Source organism: Cherax quadricarinatus, chromosome 8 (assembly GCF_038502225.1).
Source record: "Cherax quadricarinatus isolate ZL_2023a chromosome 8, ASM3850222v1, whole genome shotgun sequence".
Taxonomy (NCBI): domain Eukaryota; kingdom Metazoa; phylum Arthropoda; class Malacostraca; order Decapoda; family Parastacidae; genus Cherax; species Cherax quadricarinatus.
The window spans coordinates 46,126,297-46,144,345 of record NC_091299.1 but is presented as its reverse complement, the minus strand read 5'-3'; the positions used below and the strand labels follow the sequence as shown (position 1 = coordinate 46,144,345).

The following is an 18,049-nucleotide window of genomic DNA, read 5'->3' as shown; positions in this document are numbered from 1 at the left end:
CCACTTTCATACTTATCAATGATCTCTTTCTTCATTTCAATGGGTATTCTTACCCTTTGAGGTGTAGGGTTGGCACTAGAAGCTTTCTTGGGGCCCATGGTCACTTATTTTCCAGAAACAGCACCGAAAACACTGTAATAATACGAAATATTCCGAGTGTATGCTTGAATGTTACCGCGGAGGCTGGCTGGTAAACAATGGGACGGGCGGCACATGTGAGGCTGGCTGAGGGCGCACATTGGACGCGTCTCGGACGAAGGCCGCTGAGCGGGTTTTTGTCCACTATGCGGGGCAAAATTTTAGCGAACAAAGCGTCCGCTATGCGGATTGTTCGCTATGCAAGGCGTTCGCTATGCGGGGGTCCACTGTATTAACGTTTTATACACATTTAATGCACCTCAGTGATTATTATTATTATTATTATTATTATGGCATCTTCAAGACCAGTTACACTCTTAATGAGTGGCTGAGACACACAAGCAGACAGAAAGACACACAGGTAGACAGACACACAGGTACACACGCACAGATAAACAGACGGAGATACAGACACACAGATATACAGGCAGATAGACAGGTTTATATGCAACAGTGAAAACAAATAGAGTTCGAGAGTACGAGCCTTTCTTGCCACAATCTCCAGTGCAAGATTCAGACTTCATCTTAGGGGCCATGGTGAAATTTACTGTCCAGTTAGTACAGTTAATACAGTATGATGCTGCTGATAGGGCAGGGTTACTCAAACTGATGCTGCCTGCATGACGCATTGCCGCCGCGAGTGTCGTCAAGTATTGTACAGCAGTGTGCATCAACTGGCCCAGCCCAGCTGCACGGTCGCAAGTCGAGTGGACGTATGTCGAGCATGTCATAAGTCGGATGGTAGGTGTATACACATATTGCCACTGGGCACGTTCCTAGAACTGCTACAGTTTGTGGAACTCTTTGAAACATGGTGTTATGCAGAGTGCTGTTTTACACTCCTCACACAAAACGAGTGGGGAAGATGGCGCATGCCGTCTTTTCACTATCTGTTCTTGGTGTAAGGCCATGGGATGCACTCCTTTCTCTTTGAATAGCATATGGCATACTACCAGAATGCATGTACAGTGGACTCTCGGTTAATGACGTCATTGGATAATGTAAAATTCGGATGACACTTTTTGTATCGGAATATTGGTTCAGTTAATGACAAAACTGTTAGTCATTCATCCCGAACAGGTCCGTGTGCCGTGAGCGACCCTGCCACTCCATGTACAGCCAGTGTGCCATTGTTTACAAGCCAGCAAGGATGATTCCACGTGTACATGTGATATATTTTGTATTATTCCATTGTTTTTAGTGCTTGTAACTGCTAAATAAGCCACCATGGGCCCAAAGCTTCTAGTGCCATCCCTGTGGTAAAGAGGGTGAGAAATACTATTGTATTCAAGAAATAGATCATTGCAAGATATGAAAGTTGAGTGCGTCTCTCCGAGCTGGCCAGGTTGTATAACAAACCACATACAACCATTGCTGCTATTTTGGCCAACAAAAAGGCAATAAAGGAAGCTGTTGTTGCGAAAGGTGCAAATGGGCTTATAAAACGGAGATTGCAAATACTTGAAGATGTGGGGAGACTGTTGTTGGTGTGGATCAGTGGGAAACTATTATCTGGAGATAGTGTTTGTCAATTACAGTAGGGCACCGCTTTACGGCGTTTCGCCTTAGGGCATTCCACTAATACGTCGATTTCAAATTATGACCAAAATTTGCTATACAGCAAGTGGTCTTTCAAATACCGGGCGCCTCACCCGGTTTGTTGACATTCTTTGTGAGCACATCTATTATGTCTGGAAACTACAAAAGTTCAAGTGTTTTAACCCCTTGACTGTCGCAACCCCCAATCATGAGGTGTCTCCTGGTGTCGCAAAATTTAAAAAAAACAATTTTTTTTATGAAATTATGGAGAATTTTTTCCTGATTGTAATGACGCAAAAAAAAAAAAATGAAATTTGATGGAAAACTGAATTACGCTCTCGTGAAGTTAGCGACCTCGGCAATATTTATAAATGGGCGATTTCACCCACTTTGAGCCCTCTTTTCGGCTAATTCCATTGTTCCAGTCGACCAAACTCGTAACTATTTCTTTAGAACTCCCTTTTTTCTATCGATTGAGTACAAGAAACTGACCATTTACCGATTTCAACTACCCAATAATGTGGTCAGAAATTTGCAATTTGGCCAATTTCACGAAAATTAAAAAACATGACAATTTCAAAATAAGGTCCAGAATGAACAATGCAGACATTCCTGGCTCTAAAATAACATTTTCTTTGTTCATCAGTCATGTCTCCAGATCCCTCTGATATTAATCTTGCTTTCTATTTTGAATTTTTATTCAAACCAAAAATAGAAGATTTACTGTTATGCAGACTACTGCAATACTGTAATAATTGTACAAATAATGTCAACCCATTCATGACTGCATAATAGAATGGCTAGTTGGACATTTATTGGACAATGACATCATTTGTTTATTTTTGAACATAGGCAAAGATCAAACATTTCCCCTACTTTAAGCTCCATTTCCAGGTTCTTTTTATAGTAAAACCAATCAGTATCACCTCTATTTCTATAATATGTTATTCATTCTATCAAATGAGTCCAAGAAAATGAGAATATAACCATAAATACTACACGAAAATAGACCATAAAGTCGGCATTTTCATTGAAAAAAAAAACGATCTGAGTTTTTTTTTTCTCATGCACTGTATGATCCAGGATTTTTTTTATATGATGCACACTGACCACACAGACCCATTCTCTGACATGTGGGCCTACCAGCTTTTTCCTGCTTGATTTGAATCCACTAGAATTTGAGTATAGAGTGGACCCTCGCCTAATGAATGCATCGCATAACGTTAAATTCACCTAACGATACGTTTTAACGCTAACATTTTGCCTCGGCTAACGCTAAAAAACTCGCCTAACGATATTCGTTCTCGGGTACCAATTAATATCATTATTTGAGGGCCCACTGTACGTCAGACACGGTACCTCGTAAGACATATATACGACCGAAACAGTCAAAGGGTTAGGTTTTTTCTTTTTCAACAAGTCGGTCGTCTCCCACTGATACAGGGTGACCCAAAAAGAGAAAAAATCCCCAAAAAGAAAATACTTTCACCATCATTCAACACTTTCACCTCACTCACACATAATCACTGTTTTTGCAGAGGTGCATAGAACACAACAGTTTAGAAGCATATACATATAAAGATACACAACATATCCCTCCAAACTGCTAATATCCCGAAACCCCTCCTTTAGAGTGCAGGCATTGTACTTCCCATTTCCAGGACTCGAGTCCGGCTTTATAAAAATAACTGGTTTCCCTGAATCCCTTCACTAAATTTTACCCTGCTCACACTCCAACAGATCGTCAGGTCCCAAATACCATTCGTCTCCATTCACTCCTATCGAACACGCTCGTGCATGCCTGCTGGAAGTCCAAGCCCCTTGCCCACAAAACCTCCCTTACCCCTTCCTTCCAACCTTTTCGAGGACGACCCCTACCCCGCCTTCCTTCCCCTACAGATTAAAGTTAGTTATTGCATATTTTATATGTACCTAAATATACTTGTATACTGTGCTGGTGTGTAGGTACACATTAAAATCAATAAGAGTGTGTACTCATGATGCCATAGTAATACTATGTAATAATAATCTCTTGGGCACATTAAATGTCATATTTTAGGTTAGACATTTTCATTAATCCATAATGGAAATCCAATTAATCCATTCCAGACAACCAAAAGTATGAAATTTTTTTTTTTTTGTTTTTACAATGAAATATACATTTTCCTACTGTACTAAATGAATAATAAATGGCACTTACCTTTGTTGAAGATGTTGTGATGACACTGTTTTTCTTGAACACACTGGGATTTTCAGAGTGATATATGAGTAAAGGTTTCACTTGGCAGTCCCCACTAGCATTATAACAAAACATGGGAGTTAGCCTGTCTTTCATAGGCTTGTATCCTGGGAGTGCCTTTTCCTCCTGAGTAATGTAGGTTCTGTTTGGCGTTTTCTTCCAAAACAGGCCTGTTTCGTCTCGATTGAACACTTGTTGGGGGATGAATTTTTCAGCTTCGCCATGCCTTATCACACTGTTTGCCACTACGATTCTTAAATCTCTCAAACCAACCTTTGCTGGCCTTAAATTCACCAATAAGAGCACTAGTTTCAGGCATTTCTTCCTGTTCACCTGGGTGTTAGTCAACTAGTGTGGGCCGCATCCTGGTGGACAAGATTAAGGACCCCTAATGGAAATAAGTTAGTCCTCGATGATGCACTGACTTTCTTAGGTTATCCTGGGTGGCAAACCCTCTGGGGTAAATTGTTTCCTGGTAATTGTTTCTCGTTAAGCCACACCAACAGCAGTCTCTCCACATCTTCGAGTAGTACAGCTGACTGGTATGATAGTATTTCAGTAGTATTTCTCGCCCCTTTTTACCACAGGGTTGGCATTAGAAGCTTTCTTAGGGCCCATGTTGGCTTATTTAGCAGTTACGAGTACTAAAAACAATAGAATAATATAAAATGTATCAAATGTATGTGTGTGCAAACCATCTGCCCTGGCTTGTAAACAATTGTACACTAGCTGAGACAGGCGTGTTTGAAATGAATGATGTTAGTAGTGTTTTTCATCATTGGTTGGGCCAAAATTTTTTCACTAAAACGCTTTGTTAGTCTATTTTATCATCAGATGTTGCCTTCGTTGGTTGAGGGTCCACTGTATAAATAATATCAGTGCACTAGTGAAAGAATATTGGACTCCCAAGTGGACGTGTATTGGACATGTGGTGTGATTTGCTTAGTCTTGAACATTGGTAAAACTCGAACATTTCTGCTACTTTGAGCTCAATTTCAAGGTTGTTTTCATCATGAAACTAATCAAAATCCACTGTATTTCTGTAAAATGTTTTCCCTTCTATCAAAAGAGACCAAGAAAATGAGAATACAACCATAAATACTATAGGAAAATACACCTCAAAGTCGGCATTTGAAGCCAAAAACATGGAGTTTTTTTTTTTCTCTCTCATGCACTGCATGCTGCAGGATTTTTTTATACAGTGCACACTGTCCACACAGACCCATTCTCACATGTGGGCCTACCATCTTTCTCCTGCTTGATTTGAAGCCGCTAGAATTATAGAGTATGTATACATCCGAAACACTGGCTTGTAAGACGTGCGTATGCGGCCAAAACAGTGAAAGGGTTAACCCTTTGAGGGTTTTCGTCGTACTAGTACGTCTTACGCGTAGGGGTTTTTGACGTACTAGTACTCATAAATTCTAGCGGCCTCAAATCTAGTGGGAGAAAGCTGGTAGGCCTTCATATGAAAGAATGGGTCTATTTGGTCAGTGTGCACAGTCTAAAAAAAAATCCTGCAGCACACAGTGCATAATGAGAAAAAAAAAACTTTGACCATTTTTTTTTAATAAATCAGCGACTTTGCAGTGTATTTTCGTATGGTATTTATTGTTGTATTCTAGTTTTCTTGGTCTCATTTTATAGAATGGAAGACATATTACAGAAATTGAGATGATTTTGACTGGTTTTACAAAGAAAGGTGCCTTGAAATTGAGCTCAAAGTAGCAGAAATGTTCGATTTTTACCAAACTTCAAAAGTAAACAAATCGTGCCAAGCGTGCAATACACATCAACTGGTGAGTCTAATATTCTTTCACAAGTGCACCAATAATATTTATACCATTTTTTACACTAATGCAGTAGTCTGCATAACAGTAAATCTTATATTTTTTGTGAAAATAAAAATTCAAAGTGGAAAGCAAAAGAATATAAGAGGGGCCATGAGACGTGACTAATGACTAGAGGAAATGTCATTTTAGTGCCAGGAATGTCTTTCTTGTTTATTCTGGACCCTATTCGGAAATTGGCATCTTTTGAAATTTGTGTGAAATTGGCAAAATTGCTAAATTCTGACCACTGTACTGGATAGTTGAATTTCATAAATGAGTGGTTTCTTGCACCCATTCGATAGAAAAAATGGAGTTCTAGCGAAATATTCATGTTTTTTTGTCGACTAGTACAGTGAAATTGGCCGAAAATGGGGCTCAAAGTGGGCAGAATCGCCGATGCGTAAACATCGCCGAGACCGCTAACTTTGCGAGAGCATAATTCCGTAAGTTTTCTATCAAATTTCAAACTTTTGGTGTCTTTATGATCGGGAAAAGATTCTCTATCTTTTCATAAGAGAAAATAATTTTTTTTTTTTTTAAATTTGGCCGACCCTGAGAACGAGTTTCGGAGAGGGCCTGTCGACCCTCAAAGGGTTAAACAATGTATGTAATTTATAAATAAGAAATATTTAAATTTTAATTTTTAACCCTTTGAGGGTCTGTCCTGTAGATCTACGGCTTCATGTTGTCCAAACCGTAAATCTACGCCAAAATTCTAGTGCAGTCAAATTTAGCGCAAAAACGCTCATAGGCCTACATGTGAGAGAATGGGTCTGCATGGTGGGTGTGCGCCAGACCCATTCGTAATCGTAAACATATGCCCAGGCTCAACGCAGATGCTCGTGGTGATGTTCAGGTGTTTACTGCCAGTGACATCATGGCATTACGGTGGCATGACAAACGAGATGTCACATTGTTGACAACTGTTCACCGTAATGAAATGCAAGACAGTGGCAAAGTTGATTAAGTGACTAATGAACGTATTCGAAAACCAGTGACAGTGATTGATTATACACAAAACATGCGCTTGGTTGACAAATGTGACATGCATATAGGCTTTGTTGATTGTGTTTGTAAAAGTTACAAGTGGTACATGAAACTTTTCTTCCATCTCATGGACATTTCAATGCTCAATGCATATATATATATATATATATATATATATATATATATATATATATATATATATATATATATATATATATATGTACCAAATGAAGACTGGCAACAGACCACTGTATGGTGAATTTTGTTTCTGTTGTCAGACAACTCATAATGAAGTACCAGGTAACAACACCTGCTATACAACAAGGTCCTCGAACTCCTCAGGATATACCCAAGCGTTTGAGGAGGGAAGGTGATCATTTCATAATACAGCTTCCTTCAACTCGGAAGAAATTTGCTCAGAAGAGATGCATCGTCTGTGCACAAACAAAACGACGGCAACAAAGACGCAAAGACACTCGGTTTGTGTGAGGAATGTAAGGTACCTCTGTGCATGGTGCCTTGTTTCAAGGAGTTCCACAAGCTCCAGCAGTTCTAAAACCATGTCCAGTGATTGTAAATATGTAAATATATGATAGAACATTAGTATTATACAAGATTTGTGCATGTTTGTAATAAACAGTGGTAAACAATATGATGATAACTTTAGTGCGGTTATTGTGCTCAATACAGAGAGTTTATATATATACATTATATACAGTATTGGTCTCTCAGGCCCCAAATGTTAGTAGGAAAAGAAAAAAATTGGAAAAGAAAAGAAAAAAATACAAAAAACGTTAAAGTAATGCGTGTATGTGGAAATCATCGATGTTGCCACCACCACGTCATTTCGGGTCAACTTCACGGCACTGTATCTCGGTAAGTACTGATCAGAATTTTTTTTTCTTATTACCTTCACAAAAATATACTCTTTAATTCTGTAAGGTTTTTTTTTTTTTTTTTAAATTTCTTGGACACTGGAGCACCACTTCAGATTTTGGCCTTTGACCTTGAAGGGGTTAAATAAGTTTATTCAGGTATACACAAATAGTTACATACATAAATTATCATACATAGCAGCATATGTGTAAAGTACCTAGAATAAACCAAAAAAGTCAGTGACTTTTGTATTTCCATTGGGGTCCTTTTATATTTACACTTGCATTTACTTTTTATATTTATACTTACCTTGGAGGAGATGTTAGTTTAATTAGTTAATTTGATGGCAGAGGTTTAGGGTGGTGGAAGATAACAGGCCGGCGTATATTCATTGGCCTGATACACATCCAACAACATTGGAGTGTTACTTTCCTGTCGGTTTTCTATCGCTTACTTGCTTAACTTCCTTGCTACACTGTTAGTTCTTCACTTTGTCATTGCTGGCTGGCACTACAGCCCTTATCGATACCTGCTGCTTTAGTATCGTACATAACGTAGAATCACTGAATCGCTGCATAAGGCGCATTCTTCCCTCTTTTCCTCCTCCACTTTGGTACTTTACTATGAGTTTTTTCTTGAATTCTATTGTGCTTCTTTCCTTCTTTACCACAGGGCTGGCACTAAAGCTTTCTTTGGGCCCATGGTGGCTTATATAGCAGTTACAAGCACTGAAAACAATGGTATAATACAAAATACATCACGTACGCATGGAATCGTCCTCCCTGGCTTGTAAACAATGGCACACTGGCTTTATATGGGCTCAGGCCGTGCGGACACGTTCGGGGCAAATGTCCTTACCTGATTTCTTGGGCATTAGCCACGCCAATATTTTGACGCAAAAACGTGCCGCTATCTGATTTTGGCGTTAGCTGATGCTGCCGTTACCCGAGGTCCACTGTATCTAGTTCTTGACAAATCTCTACCAAACAAATGAGCCTACCACACCTGCATAACAGAAACTTGTTCAGAATGTTAGTGCATATAAAAATACATACAGTAGGGCGCTACTTTACGGTGTTTCGTCTTACAATGTTCTGGTAATACAGCGACTTCAAATTGTGACCAAAACTTGCTATACGGCTCCCAGTCTTTCTAATGCAACACTTCCCAAACCTGACTTCCTACAAATAACTCGCCTCTTGCCCTACATTGACTTCAAATATTTTAAGGTAATTAATCCCTTGACTGTCGCGGTCGTATATATACGTCATGGGAGATACCGTGTTTGACATACCTATACACATAATTCTAGCGGCTTCAAATCAAGCGGGAGAGGGCTGGTAGGCCTACATGAGAGAGAATGGGTCTCAGTGGTGGGTGTGCACCCTGTGAAAAAAATCTGGGACTCAGCGGTGCATTGTGGGAATGTCATCTTGGTAGTCCATTTTCACCATGCCTTGTGGTAAGAAGTTCCTCACTCCTCGGCAGATTGGAGGTTTTTTGTTCCCAAGTGATAGCTCAAACAGCGATGAAAGTGTCAGTGAAAGTGAATTCCCTGGATTTGAAGCGGGTGTGACCGAAAAAAGTGCCCAGGATAACATAATTAGTGATGAAAACCCAGATGACCCACAACCTTCCATCTCTGGTGCTGGGCCAGCTCGTTCATGTTCACCTGTACCAGGACGAAAGAGGAAACTATTTGCCCGTGTACAAGACTCGGATGTGAGCAGTGTAAGTGATAGTGATTTCAAGGTTATTGAAAGCAGTTCTAGTTGTGACAGTGAGGGTGAATATTCCCCAGTGAAGCGGCAGTATATACGACGTCGCATGCGGTCTGGTAGCATGCCATATGCTCTGCCAAGAGGAAGGAGTACATCTTGGAGCACATCCCGTGGCCCTACACCACGACCTTATAGTGAAGATGACGATATTGTTACGATGGGTATCAATGATGCAAGTGAGGCAGCAGGCGGTGGTGGTGATAGTGATGGTGGCACGAGTCGTGTGACACCAGCAGCGGGCCACGCTACTACCCGCGCTGCTGACTCTGCACAACTACAACCAGCTTCACCTGACCCCACACTCCCACAGCAACCACAACCACATTACAATATCCAGAACCCACCAGCTGACCTCATCTGGGATTGGCAGCAAGATGATGAGTTTGTTCCCAATCCCCATGACTGATGGAGGACAAAGTGGAATACGGCCATCATGTACACTTGGGAACAATCCCACTGAACTGGAATGCTTTCAGTTGTTCTTCGATGAACCCCTGATGGACATTATTGTCAGGGAAAGCAATACATACTATGAGTACACCATGGCAAACACTATTGTCACCAAGATCATGCCTACACCAGTGGAAGGACACAACTGTGGCAGAGATGAATCTGTTCTTTGCCACAATGCTTATGCTACATGTGTATAAGCAGTGTCAACACATACTGGGCGACAAACTGCCTGATTTCAACCCCTGCTTTGACATTATACCAGTGAATAGATTTGTTACTGTTACGTATGTTACACTTTTCAGACAAAACAAGGCCTGACAGAAGCGACAGGTTATACAAGATCAGACGTGTTTATGTACCTGAAACAAAAGTGCTGTATGTATTTTTATTCCTTCAGAAAGCTTGTTATTAATGAGTCTTTGATTTTGTTCAAAGGAAGACTCATTCAAACAGTATATACCAAGCAAGAGGAAATGCTTTGGTATAAAGTTATTTGTTCTGTGTGATTGCAAAACTGGTCTGGTTTTGGATATTGTGTACACTGGCAGTAAAACATTGGAAGATATCAGAAAGTTACTGGGTATCTCTGGTGATGTGGTTAGAACAATGATGGAGCCATATCTTGGTAAGGGACATATTTTATATACTGACAACTGGTACACAGGCCCTATACTCGGTGATTTCTTGCGAGTGAACATGACGGATGTGTGTGGCACAGTGCGTGGAAATCGTAAACATATGCCTAGGTTTGATGCTGACAGGCATTTCGGTGGCATGACAAACGTGATGTCACACTGCTGACATCAGTTCACCGACATGAAATGGTAGACACTGGCAAGCAGAATAGAGACCAATGAACCCATTGTAAAACCTGCAGCTATGGTGGATTACAACCTCAATATGCACTTAGTGGACAAATGTGACATGCAGATTGGGTTTGCTGATGTTTGCAAGAGTTATAAGTGGTACATAAAACTGTTTTTCCATCTTCTTGACATTTCCATGCTGAATGCTTATAATATGTATAAGTTGAAGACCAAGAACAAACCCAAATATGGTGAATTTTGTTGGTCAGTCATCAGACAAATAATATTCAATACCAAGGAACATCACCTGCAATAGACCAGCGCCCACGAAATTATCAACACATGTCCTCTCGTCTGAGGCCTGGTGATCACTACCCCATACCACTGCCTGCTACTACTGCCAAGAAAAATGCTTAGAAGAGGTGTTTTGTCTGTGGACATACCATAAAATGCCCACAAAAACGCAGAGACACTCGTTTTGTGTGTGAGGAGTGTAAAACACCATCGTGCTTATACCCATGTTTCAAAGAATTCCACAAGCTGCAGCAGTTCTAGAAAAGTGTCCAGTGATTGTACATGTGTATATATATTGTAGAACAATCGTAATAAAAATTTTTTTACATTGTTTGTGTAAACAAGTTTTAGCAACATTATAATGATACGAGTGTTTTTGCTATAATTGTGTTACATTCAACGAGTGTATATTTGAACATTGCACAATAATTTAGTCTCGCAGGCTACAAAAGTTATGTGAAAAAATAAAATGGTGAAAAAAACAAGACATCATCGAATACAAGTAAATCAAAGTTTACCGGGTGAGCGGCAGTCGCCGCTGTTGCCGTTCAGATAATTTTCAGCAAACTTCACGGCTCTATATCTTGGTAAGTACTGATGGGAAATTTTTTTTTTGACTAAAACAGTCGGAAAAATAACAATCGGAAAAATAATCTCAACATTTTCATAAGAAAAATTTTTTTTTTTTTTTTTCGAATATTTTGTGACACCAGGAGACACTTCAGGATCGGGCCTTTCAACAGTCAAAGGGTTAATGAATATGCTGTATATGTATTTTATTGCTCTGGGGTGCTTTAATTAAATGTCATAGTATATTACGTGTAGGTGGGTGGGGTGGGCTAACCTGGCTGGCTACAATACCTCCCAAACTGACTTACTGCAAATAAAACTCGCCTCTCGCCCAATGTTACAAAAACGCAATTTCTATTAATGATAGGGATCTCCAGTGAATACTAGAAAGGACTGCCCTTCTAGCATCCAGCCTGTTACTGGGTTTTTGTAACAAGTAGTCAGTATCCTGGTCCAATTATCCATTAGAATTTAGTAAGATTCAGTAGTGCTTCAGGATTACAACTGGTAGGCTACTAACTTAAGAAATTAAAATTTAATAAGTTATTAATAGCAATAAAGTTGTCTAGGCGTATATTATCAAAGTACATAAATTAAAATCAAAATAATCACTTGTCTCGTGTACAATGGTATTGTGTTGAAGGCACATAGCACTTCTTTATGGCTTTTAAGCCATAACATAATACATAATACAAATATATAAAAGTAAGTTTGTGTGTAAGTGCTCTAAGTAGTTCGCTATGTCTCAAGACTACTAGACTTAACCAGTGACTGACTTAGTCCTCACATAAACTAACTTCTTGACCAACCTGGCAATCAGAACAGCTTGTTTGAACAATAAAACGACTGATAAGCCGAACAGCAATATAACAAGCAACAGCAACACAGAATCAGGAACAAGGAGATAATATAACTACACTAAGTAGGGACCATCTGAGATCCTCCATATAAGTCTCAAAACTCCCATACTACTGAATCTAAGTTCAGCATTAGAACATCCCCTACTGTGACAGTGCACAGATACCAGCACAAATTAGGTCAGAATCTACAGCTCAGGACCTGAGTTTCTCAGTGAGACGCACAACCTCAGTACAACATCGAAAATCACTAAGTCTAGGCAATGTTCTGTGAACAGTTACACAGAACCTACAACAAGAAAGTGACAGACGATCTGCCAACAAGGGCTCGCAAGGGATATTAGTAGAGGGACCTCTTGTTAGAAGCAATGTCCAACCAACAATAAACAGCACAGACCAGGCAGTCTCTCACTCATGGTGAGGTGTGATCACCCCACCCTGATCACGTGACTATCCGTGGACTGCTGCTGCCCAGCAACACAGAAGCTGGCAGAGTAATGAGTGGAACAATAGACAATCAACACTGGAATTGAGCACTGAATAATATATAAATGTTACATCCTACCTAATAATATAACTAAGTCAAATAATAATATAAAGCAATATATTTACGATTTAGCTAATATCGCAAATATAAGCAATATAAAATTATACGAACAGGTAATATACATTATATACTTTGTGACCCATTCAGGGGTCGCAATACTCTACATTAAGTACAGATATTTTAAGGTAAGTAAAGCATGTACTGTGTATTTCTTTTTATTGTATTTAATGCCTAGTTCTATTGCTAACTTAATGTTAGTGTAAACTTATTTGGCATTTATATGCATATATGTGGGAAAAATTCTCTTTTCCGGCGATGTCTGCTTTCCAGCAGTAGCCTGGAACATAACCTGCCGTATAAGTGGGGCCCTACTGTAATATAATTCAGGTTTAACAAAAATCTTATTTAAATTTCTTAACTTGTCTCCAAAATAGTGAGCCCATCATGCATGCATACAATATGAAAAATATGAATACATTTGGTTTTAAAAATTAGTTTGAAGGTTTTAAAAAAGTTTTAATGTCTGGAGTGTATATTTGCTGAACCAAACCCCCTCATCTTGGTTATCAGCTAGCTTTACAGCAAGAATTTCAACCTTACTGTTTTTTTTGGTGTATTGATATTAAAAAAATTATGATTATGCAGGTAGAAGATGTCATCAGGAGGTTCGTTAACCTTGAGAAGGTCAAAAGTAATGGATGGAAGGAAGATAAATTACCACCACAAACTTTGACACCTAAGGTAAGCACCAAAAATTACATTATTTAGTCAAGTTAATCTGTGTTGAGCTCAATCTCAAGGGTGTATATATCTCTTAAATAAGTGAAGTGATAAAGGTACCATTAAATTTGAAATGTGTGGAGTCTTCCTTCAGTGCATTGTTCCCAAGCTTTTTAACTTTAGCTTCTAAGTAAAGTCTTCGAAGAAGGGGGGTACATTGATGCTTGTGGAAGTCTTTTGATCCAAAGCATTGAGGTTACCGTTCTTGGATCAAGCCTAATTATCTCCATTTGTTGTGGCAATATAACCCTTGGGTTTAGTGCTTTCTCAGTTATAATTGTATATAATTTTTTTAACTTGCCGTCTCCTGCCAAGCAGGGTGAACTGAAAAAAACAAAAGCATTCACTAACATGATTCTCTTCAAATTGCTTGTTCTCTCTAGGCTGGAATACTGCTGTACACTAACTGCCCCCTGAAAGGCAGGCAAAATTGCTAACCTGGAGAGTGTACAGAGAACTTTTATGGCACACAAGTATGATAAAGCACCTAAATTACTGGGAACAGTTGAAGCCCCTTGATTTGTATTTCCTGGAATGCAGGTGAGAAAGATACGTAATAATATACACTTGGAAAATCATAGATATATTAGTGCCAGGAGTACACTAAGAGAAGACAATAAGTGTCAGGGACCCAAGACTGTTCAACTGCCTCCCATCATACATAAGGGGGATTACCAGTAGACACCTGGCTGTCTTCAAGAGGGCACTGGACAAGTACCTAAAGTCGGTATACCTGATCAGCCGGGCTGTGGTTCGTACGCTGGTTAGTGTGTGGCCAGCAGTATTAGCCTGGTTGATCAGACCCTGATCCACCACAAGGCCTGGTCCCAGACCAGGCTGCAGGGGTGTTGACCCCCAAAACCCTCTCCAGGTATGACATTCACTCAATTTCTGATTTTCCAAAAGTGTGCTGCCATTACAGTCAAATTAACCTGACTATAACATCCTCACCTCCCCTTCAGTGCAGGCACTGCCCTTCCCACCTCCAGGGCTAAAGTCTGACTATAGTTTCCCTATATCTTTTCAAAAGTTACTCTTCTCATGCTCCAACAGCATGTCTATTTACAACAGTTTTGATTTAATTACAGCATCTCATTTAGCATATTTTCTTCTAATTTTGTTTTTGACACATCGGGTTCCTTTTTATATATTTCTTTTATTAGCTCTAGCTGGTTTTTCTAGCTTATCAATAACTCTACAGGTATACCAGATTCATTTAAATTTTGTTCATGGCTGTTCATTTTTGTCTTGCTTGAAATTTTTGTATTAATAATAATCCCCTACACCAGCGATGACTACACAAAGGCAATTTCCAAATTGCGCTTGTGGTACCTCATTACTATACATTCGTTCTACAATATCATGCCGGCTAGGTACTTCTTGACCTCCTCTTTACTATAATCCAAGTTCTCCATATTGGGCTTCATTACTCCACATGAGGAATATACAGGTCTCCTCGAACATCCACGAATTCCCAGCCGCCCAATCATATTTAAAATATGTCATTACATATCTTAGGAATTGTGGCAGTGGCAGAGTTTGTTAGGAAATAGGACATGATAGTCCTTCAATATGACACTAATATAAATGCTGCAGCTTATTTATCTATCACAATTCATCTAATATGAGAGTCTAGAATGAATAAAATGTCATTAAGTATATCACAAGTGATGCTGTGTTGTTGGGACGAGCCATACATAGTGGTGGTGGAGGTCAGTGGTCATGTGTGGTCATACCTGTCCTAAGCTGTCTCGGATTAGCGTGGGGTGTTACCTAGCACCATGGCTTGTTATAGTTTTTTTAGAATCTCACATTAGTGTTGGAGATTCTAATTCTTCAGGAGGAAAATAGGCTGAAGCTTTGTCTAGATGGGTTTGGGAGTGAGTGTGAGATGGTTGTAACTGGTGAGGAGGAAAAAGTTACCAGCACTGCTTTGGAGAGTGGCAGCCGCTTTAAGTGTAAAGTGGTTCACAATTCAGGAAGAAGGATGATAAGGAAGGTTAATGGAGATGGTGTGAAGGTAGAAAATCGATTCTCTGTTCTCCGGGACGAGTGTACTTCAGTGGTTAGTGAGCTTAAAGGTACCATTAACTCCCCTGCTTATCAAGGTAAGAATATTCTAATTGTGGGAGATTCTCGGGTAAGATATATGGACCGTGCTTTTTGTAAGAGATATAGAAAGGTCAGACAGAGGGTGTGCCTCCCAGGAGCTGGTGTTGGTGACATAGTCAGCAGGTTGGATAATATGTCAGGCAATGAGAACAAGCCCATTATCTGTCTTAGTGCTGGTAGAAATGACATCAGGAATGGCAGGAGACAGGAGCTGCTGGATAAGTATAGGTCAGCCATAGATGTCAGGTCTAAGGGAGGGATCCCAATCATATGTAGCATCTTGCCTAGAAGGGGAGTGGGCAATGAATGGATGTCTAGGGCAATTGGTATAAATTGTTGGCTAGACAGGTACTGAAAGGAACTTGCAGTCCCATTCTTTGATAACTGGGACATATTCTATGGCAAATGTGATATGTTTGCAAGGGATAGGGTTCATCTCTGGGGCTGGAGTGGTTGCATTAGCCAATTTGATAGAGGGGGTTATTGATGACATGTCTAGGACTTTAAACTGATAGATTATAGAGGTATAGGTGTCTGTGGGAAAGTCAGGCTGCAGTACTAAGGTTGAAAACAGCAGATATAACCAGGATACCTCCAGGACTCGAGTCCGGCCTGCCGGTTTCCCTGAACCCCTTCATAAATGTTACTTTGCTCACACTCCAACAGCACGTCAAGTATTAAAAACCATTTGTCTCCATTCACAGCATGTTTGATAGGAATGAATGGAGACAAATGTTTTTTAATACTTGACGTGCTGTTGGAGTGTGAGCAAAGTAACATTTATGAAGGGGTTCAGGGAAACCGGCAGGCCGGACTTGAGTCCTGGAGATGGGAAGTACAGTGCCTGCACTCTGAAGGAAGGGTGTTAATGTTGCAGTTTAAAAACTGTAGTGTAAAGCACCCTTCTGGCAAGACAGTGATGGAGTGAATGATGGTGAAAGTTTTTCTTTTTCGGGCCACCCTGCCTTGGTGGGAATCGGCCAGTGTGATGATAAAAAATAAAAACCTCAGGGGTATGTTTAAAGACAATATTCAAAATAGTTGCTATTAAAGGCAAAGCAGTTGATCAACAAAGAGATAGTAAAGGGCAACGAGTGACTAGCTCCCTTAAGGTTTTACTATTCAAATAGGAGTCAAAGAAATAAGATAGATGAGCTAAGATTACTTGCAAGTGCAGGTAATAGATATTATTGCTATAACAGAGACCTGGTTCAACTTGAAAGACAGAAAAATACCTTATGAATGCAGGAAGGGTGGTAGTGGTGATGTATGTCAGAGATAATTTAAATTGTTGTGTTAGACAAGATATAAGATTAGAAACATCGGACACAGAATCTGTTTGGCTACAGTTTCTTGAGAGTTGTGAAAAGTTAATTTTAGGTGATTTATAGGCCCTCAAACCTTGATAGTGCAGTAAGCTGCTATGGGACGAAATTCATAAGGCATCTAGATAGAAAATGTTGTGTTAATGGGAGATTTTAACTTTAGACAAATTGATTGGAACAATGTGACAGGAAATCTCGAGTCTACTGACTTTCTTGATACGGTTCAGGATTGCTTTTTAAAACGGTTTGTGACAGAACCAACTAGAGAAAACAAGACTCAAGAAATCGTAATGACACGATTGCAAACAAACCATACCATGGGCGGGGATAGAACCCACAATCAGTGTGGAGTTTTGAGACTGATCGCGGGTTCTATCCCCGCCCGTGGTATGGTTTAGAGAAAACAATCTACTTGACTTGGTTCTTACCAACAAAGAATCGCTAATTAATAATCTTGAGGTTAATGATGAGCTTGGGGAAAGCAATCACAAATCACTTAGTTTCAATGTATCATGGAATTACCCAAATAACTGAAATCAAGTCTCTTTCCCAGACTTTCACTTGGCCGATTTCATGGGATTGAAAAATTACGTGGGTGGGCTAAATTGGGATGTCCTGACTATGGGTCAGGGAGGTGATCTTGGTTGCTAATGTGATGTTTTTCAGAGCATAGTTCTAGCTGCCCAGACAATTTTTGTTCTGAGTAGGGAAATTAGATCTAACAAAAATGATCCCAAATGGATGAACAATAGATTAAAACATATTGATCAAAAGAGAGGCATATATGGGCGTATCAAAAGAGGGGAGGGGCAGTTAAGAAATCAATATATTCAATTAGAGAGAAATAAAACAAAATAAAAGCAAAAAAGGGATTGAGGCTAAGGGCTCAAGGGATTTGAAGACTAATTCAAAA

General features: G+C 39.7%; 1 protein-coding gene across 1 annotated transcript in view; it reads left to right on the top strand.

The window, feature by feature from the left end:
- Positions 1–14,151, top strand: part of LOC128685509 (disks large-associated protein 5) — a 93,063-nt gene extending 78,912 nt beyond the window's left edge. The window contains exons 4-5 of the mRNA XM_053772082.2: positions 13,565–13,660; positions 14,083–14,151. Of these exons, the coding sequence (XP_053628057.2) occupies positions 13,565–13,660; positions 14,083–14,136 (150 nt within the window). The 3' untranslated portion in view covers positions 14,137–14,151. The remainder of the gene's footprint in view (positions 1–13,564; positions 13,661–14,082) is intronic.
- The last annotated feature ends 3,898 nt before the right edge of the window (positions 14,152–18,049 follow it).